Source organism: Ctenocephalides felis, unplaced genomic scaffold (genome assembly GCF_003426905.1).
Source record: "Ctenocephalides felis isolate EL2017-DRISC unplaced genomic scaffold, ASM342690v1 CF-g0.4_SCAFFOLD_01886, whole genome shotgun sequence".
Taxonomy (NCBI): Eukaryota; Metazoa; Arthropoda; class Insecta; order Siphonaptera; family Pulicidae; genus Ctenocephalides; species Ctenocephalides felis.
Window position 1 is genome coordinate 125843499 of NW_020538040.1, and position 7298 is coordinate 125850796.

A 7298-nucleotide genomic window follows, 5' to 3' on the forward strand; every position below is an offset into this window, starting at 1 on the left:
CATCGAATTGCTTTCAATTCGGTTCAGCCGTTTTTGAGAAAATGTCGTCAAAGGTAATGTCGTTTCCAAATTGTGTCAAGTCCATATATTTACCCAATTGTTTAAAAAAAACCTACAAATAGCAATATAAAACGTGAAAAAAATGAATAAATTTAGAGAAAATGTATTTTTGTAAATGTAATAACATTATATATTATACTACTGTACTTATAATCAAATTGTATTCTATCAACTGCACGCACACTCAGTGAGCGAATTAAAATATACAGTTTATTGAATTGCAATAAAATATTACAGTAATTACTTCCCAAAAGTCATATTTATTGTACTCATAAAAGCCACCGATACAGTTTTTATTGCGCTATAACTTTATTTCATATTTTTTACTTGATAAATTGTACTTTGCTATAATATTAAATAATTACAAATTGCTTCATTATGCTGTTATTATTACGAGCTAAAATAAAAATGTTTATAAAAGATATTTAAAAAATATACACTTTTTATGACATATAACTGTTAACTGAGACATAATCTTATATATAAAAATGGAGCTCTCGATCAAATGATTCGGTAAAACTCGAAAACGGCTAAACCGATGTGGTCAGTCTTAGTCTTGAAAAATTCGTGCCAATCCAGAGATATTATTTCAAAATCGCGTAGAAACTTTACATTTTTATTAACTTCCTGTAGGGCAAGTTATAGTAATCGCAAAAAAATCGAAAATGAAAATTTTTGCATTTCTCGACGTTTCAAAGGTTTCTGAATATTTTGGCATACCTTAGAAAAAATGAATGTACGTGTGTGTGTGTATGTGTGTGTGTGTGTGCGTGTGTGTATGTATGTGCGGATACAAATTTTCGTCGACGATTTCGGGAACACGGATCAACCGATTTGAATAATTCAAAAAACATTCGATTCGTATTGATAAGGAGACGTGCTGATTAGTTTTTGGCGAAGGCAGGTCTAGCCATTCCGAAGATACGGGGCAAAAAGTGCCGAAAACGGTAAGTTAGTTTTTAAGAGAACGGAGCGTCCGATTTTAATAATTCAAAAAACATTTTACTTGTAATGACAAGATGAAAAATTGATAAAATTTTCATGAAGGCAGGTCTAGCGGTTTCGGAGATCTAGTAAAAAAAGTAAAAAAATGCCATTTTTTTTTTATTAACTCTTTTATTTACAACTGTCCACTATAGGACATTCAATAAATTTAATGGATTTACAATAGTCCGCCGAAAAGGTACATTGTATACTACTTTGACTTGTTGGAAAAAACAACTCAGTAGTTGTTTTTTCGATATAAAATTTACAATATTTACTTATTAAATAATTTCTTATAAATAATGATTGTTATTTCCATTTTTTCTCAGGAGAGTTGATTGCTTAAATCCAGTGGCGCTTTTCTTTTCAACCTTCTACGATAGTTCTCTGTTATCAATGAGTTTGCTAATGTATTTGGGTGATTGATTAGCTTGTTTCTATACTTCTGTGCTGTTTTTGTTATTACTTCATTTATGGTAGGTGTATTCGTGTCGGCATGAATTAACCAGTTGGGAACATATTTTGGAGCTCCTAAGGCAATTTTCAAAAAATTGTTTTGAAATTTCTGTATAATTTCTATATTGGTCTTATGACCACTGCCCCACAATTGTATACCATAACACCAAATTGGTTTGAATAAAGTTTTATATAAAAGTAGCTTATTGTATGCGCTTAGTTTGGATTTAGTTCCTAGTAACCAGTAAAGCTTTTTGGTTTTTATCTCAAGCTGTTCTCTTTTTTTTATATGAGTTCGCCAATTAAGTTTTCTATCGAGATATATGCCGAGATATTTCACATGGTCTTCTTGAGGTACTTGAGTATTTCCTATTCTTACTGGTGGGCAAGTCTCTCTGCTAAGTGTAAATGTGACATGTACTGACATTAAGCCATTCATTTCAAATCTCCAGGTTTTGTTCCATTTTTCTAATAAATTTAAATCCTATGGGTTCCGTAACAATGTTTACGCGTTAGACGGCGACGCGGCGCTTACGCGCTTTGATATTTCGTCTTTATGCAGTTAAAGCAGTACGATTGCTTTGAAAAAAAGTTTAGATCTTCCAAAATATGTCAAAATAAAGAAAACATATTTAAAAAAAAAAAAAAAAAAAAATTTAAATTTTTTTCAAAAAAATGTAATTTTTTGTCGAATTTATAGTTTCTCAAAAATCTTATTTTTTCGAAGTAAAATATTTTCAAAAATGTTGATCGTTTTTTAAAAAAATAATAATTTTTGGTACGGGAAGTTCCAGCAATTTGCCTTAAGGCACGATGCCTTAATTGCCTTAAGACAGAATTCCACTTACAGCTAGTTTGAAATTTTTTGTAGAAGCGTAATTTAAATAAAAGAATGGACGGTGGCTAATATGTGAAATGTCAAACGTTTTTGACAGATGATGTTCAATTACGTTTAATAGGATGTTTTACGTGAATATTATTTAAGTATGATTAAATTGTAGTAAGTAGTTTTGTTTGTAGTTTTATTTATATACAAAAACGTTAGTAAACGGGCCGCAAGTGTTACTTGAGACTCAAAATATCAACTTTTTTGAAATGTTAATATGAAAATGCACTTTTTGGCATATTTTTCTCAAACACGGTGCTCTCAAAGATCTCATCTGTATAATTATAAACTCATTGGTATCTATAAAATATTTTTTAGGTTATATTATTTTTTATTTAGCAGAACCTAAATTTGGTCAAATGGACATTTTGTCAAATAACATTTTCCCAGTTATAATTTCCCAGAATTTATCGAAGAATAGATAGTAATATATGAAGGTTCGAGGTTAAAAAGGCCCATCACTGATGTGTCAAAAATCATTAAAGTTAAGCATTGTTTAACAACAATATTTGAAAGTAGAGGAAAAAAAGATGTATAACCAGCTATAACCTTGATTTGAAAACGGTAATCTTTGAAATGGGGGAGATAAACGGTAATTTTTAAAAATCCATATTAAAAGTATTTTCTTCTGTTGGTAGTTTTTTATCATTAGTTAAAAATATAATTATTTTGTAAAATACCTTTAAAATTATAATAAGGCTTTAAACCTTTTTGCCACCTGCGGTTTAGATAACAAACTTTTGAAAGACATCAAAAAAGCACATTTCTACAATGATGAAGTAGAAGGCAGTTTACTTAACGTAGTCAGATAATTGTTTGTTTGATATGTGTTATTTGTTGTGATATAATTGTTATGGTTTTTACAATATAGTTTATATTTGCTCAAAGTCAAATTGGACCTTTGTGCCTCGCCCTGCTTTACATATATACTTTTTATTAAATTTACTTTAATTCATCGAATGTTACTTGAAACTTTTTGAAAAGCAAGTCAAAAAAGAAATACATAATTCATTTTCTATCTCTCCTCGCAAAAATTTAAACATTTTGTATAAGCTCAGTAGTGTTATTCACAATTATACACAAAATCCAGAATCCAAAAGAATCTGAAAAACTTGAAACGTAATCAATAAGTCGAAAGACCAAAAAAGACTTGGATGGATTATACTACGTCTTCTATAGAAAGTGTATAAATCTTCCACTTTGATTGTATTGACAAAATATAGACAAACTAATGGGGTTTGTTGTTTTTATAATACTTCATTGTATATAGAATTCAAACAACACTTTCTTATAAATAAAATAAAACTAAATCTAAAACTGATTAAATTTTTGGGAAGGCAGATCTGTCCGTTATGAACTCTCAATAAAAATAAGTTTAAAATGCCATTTGGCGGTCAAAAATGTTCATTGGACATATGTACATCAAATTTAAAAAACATTCGATTCGTATTGATAAGCAGACGTGCTGATTAGTTTTTGGTAAAGGCAAGTCTAGCCGTTTCAAAGATACGGGGCAAAAAAAGCCAAAAATGGTAATTCAGTTTATGAGAGAACGAAGTCTCCCATTGGAATAATTCAAAAAACATTTTATTTGTATTGACTGAACAAAGAACTGTTCAAATTTTTGGTAAGACAGGTCCAGCGGTTACGGAGTTTCGATAAAATAAAATAAAAAAATGCCATTTGGCGGTCAAAAATGTTCATTAGACATATGCAAATCAAATTATCAGATATTTTATAGAAATTTTAATAATGTGTACACATTTTGTGTCATTTTTTTGAATTCCGTACCAAGACAAATGTCCTCGGCATTCTCGACAGTATGGAATAACCGATTTGTATGATTAAGTAGTGGGGTGCATGGCATCGTGCCTTAAGGCAAATTGCTGGAACTTTCCGTACCGTAATTAAAAATTCGAGGAATGAAAATAATCAATAATTGTTTTAAATAATTTCAAATAGATTATTTATTATAAATACATACTGTAAAATTAAAGAAATTTCTTGTAAGCATACACATAAGTTGTTTGTAGAATACGCTCGTCTCCCAATTTAAAATGCTTTTATAAGTTTACAGTATGTATTTATAATAATTAATCTAATTGAAATTATTCAAAATAATGATTGATTATTTTCATTTTTCGGATGTTTAATTACCGTACGGGATGCTTCAGCAGTTTGCCTTACGGCACGGTGCCATGCCGTTAATTTTGTAAAAACGCCAAATCTTAAGTATCAAAATGATAATAAATGGACTTAAGCTGCTTTCTAAATGAACGGCTCATATATAAATTATGTTTTGAAATGAATGAAATAAAAGAGACAATGTGTAATATTGGTGATATTTTCCAACAGAGCAAAACAACGGCCCGCAGGAGTTCGGCGAGGAAGGCGACGAGGCCTGGCACAAAGCCGAGCATCGGGGTCTCGGTGTGCCGCCCGACACCCCGCCGAACGCGTCGTTTCCAATGCAAAACGGAGGACATGTCAAGTTTGAGCCGCCAAAAGTGCCTGTGATATTTGTACTAGGTTAGATATTTTTTACAATTTAATTTTAGATTTTTTATCATGCAGAATTAAATTAAATAGATAATTACTGTATTGCAAAGATTTCTACAATTTTTGATTCTGAAACTTAACATTTTTGCACATCTTTAAGTTTCAAAAACTTCTCAACAATTTGTCATAGGTACTTTAGAAAAAAATGTATGTGTAGGTATGTTTTGTGTGCATACAATTTTTTGTCCACGATCTTGGGTGCACGAATTAACCGATTCGAATGATTTAAGAAACATTTCATTTGTATTAACTGAACGAAGAATAGATGAAATTTTAATGAAGGCAATTCCAGTGGTTTTAGACGTCCAGAAAAAAAAGTTAAAAAAAAGTCATTCATTAGATATATGCACATTAAATTCTATGATATTTTTAGAAATTCTAATAATAAGTATAAATTTTGTTTTTATATATCTTTACCTTTCAAAACCTTTTGAACATTTTGGCATACCTTAGAAAAAATGGATGTATGTGTGTGTACAAATTTTCGTCGACGATTTCGGGAACACGGATGAAGCGATTTGAATAATTCAAAAAACATTCGATTCGTATTGATAAGGAGACGTGCTGATTAGTTTTTGGCGAAGGCAGGTCTAGCCGTTCCGAAGATATGGGGCAAAAAGTGCCCAAAACGGTAACTCAGTTTTTAAAAGAACGGAACGTCCGATTTGAATAATTCAAAAAACATTTACTTGTATTAAAAGGATGAAGAACTGATGAAATTTTCATGAAAGCAGGTCTAGCGGTTTCGGAGATCTAGTAAAAAAAGTGAAAAAAATGCCATTTGCCGGTCAAAAATGATCATTAGACATATGCACACAGGGCCGGATTTAGAAATTTGGCGCCCCGGGGCACTGACAAAAATGCCGCCCCATCCCTGAAATTTTACGAACTTTCGAACTTTTTTTAAAGCAATCGCGCTGCTTTAGCTGCGTGGGACAAAATATAGAAGCGCGTAAGCGCCGCATCGCTTCGATAAACAATGTTACAGAACTTATATAAATGTAAACAAAATTTATACTTATTATTATAATATCTTTAAAATATCTGATAATTTAATGTGCATATGTCTTATGATCACTTTTGTCCGTCAAATGTTTCTTTTTCAATTTTTTTATTGGATCATCGAAACCGCTAAACCTGCCCCCACAAATTTAAGCAGTTATTTATTCTGTAAATTGTTTGAATGTTATTTGACGCTTTTTTTCTCAAAACTGAATTCATTTTTGGCATTTTGGCCCGTGTTCTCGAAATCGACTTGAATAATTAAAAAAATATTAGATTTGTATTGATGGGGAGACGTGCTGATTAGTTTTTGGTACAGACAATTACGAAAAATGGTAATTTGGTTTCGATATTTCTTCTTTGAAACAGCTACGTAGCGCGTTTGCTATGCAAAAAGTTCATAATTTTCGAAAAATTTCAAAATACAAAAAATGTGTTTTAGAAGTCTTTTTTTTCATTTTTCAATAAAATTTAAAGCTCTTTATAAAATGTAATTTTCAGTACGGGATGTTTCAGTAATTTGTCTTAAGGCACAATGCCATGAGTCACTAGTTTAAATTTTTTTTCGATGCTATAAGCTTGGAAGTGCACAAATACGTCATTTTAAGAGGGCTCGAGAACTGAAGAACATATTTTTCTTAAACTCTCAGCTTGTTTACGGATCTTTATATTAGCCAAATTGCCAAATTTTATAACTTATAAACCAATTTGATAATTTACGTTCGGAGAGGGAGGCAAGGCAAAATAATAAATTTTAGTTGTCGTTTATTTCAACCAAAATTTTGCATTGCAATTGTATTATGTTTTGTTATTATATTTCTTAAAACAAAATGTTGGTAAAAAAAGTTGATTATATTGTATAGAATTTTTTTCTCACTATCCAAATTTTGCCGCCCCCCAAAATTTGCCGCCCTGGGCAGTAGCCCCGATTGCCCCTACTGTAAATCCAGCACTAATGCACATCAAATTATCAGATATTTTATAGAGATTTTAACAATAAGTATAAATTTACATTCCTATGGTTTCCGTACCAATGTTTATTCGTCAGACGGCGACGCGGCGCTTACGAGCTTCGATACTTCTCTTGCGTCTGCGTCTCTATGCAGTTAAAGCAGTACGATTGCTTTGAAAACTAGCTGTAAGTGGAATTCTGTCTTAAGGCATTTAAGGCATCGTGCCTTAAGGCAAATTGCTTGAACTTCCCGTACCAAAAATTATTATTTTTTTAAAAACGACGATTGACATTTTTAAAACAAATTTACTTCGAAAAATAAGATTTTTGAGAAACTATAAATAAACAAAAAATTACTTTTTTTTGAAAAAAAAATTTTTTCAAAAAAAATCTAATTTT

At 30.8% G+C, this 7298-nt stretch overlaps 1 protein-coding gene across 1 annotated transcript in view; it reads left to right on the plus strand.

The window, feature by feature from the left end:
- Positions 1–7298, plus strand: part of LOC113375865 (adenylate kinase isoenzyme 5) — a 174481-nt gene that overhangs the window by 26215 nt on the left and 140968 nt on the right. Inside the window, exon 3 of the mRNA XM_026615814.1 lies at positions 4742–4915. Coding sequence (XP_026471599.1) covers positions 4742–4915 — 174 coding nt within the window. The remainder of the gene's footprint in view (positions 1–4741; positions 4916–7298) is intronic.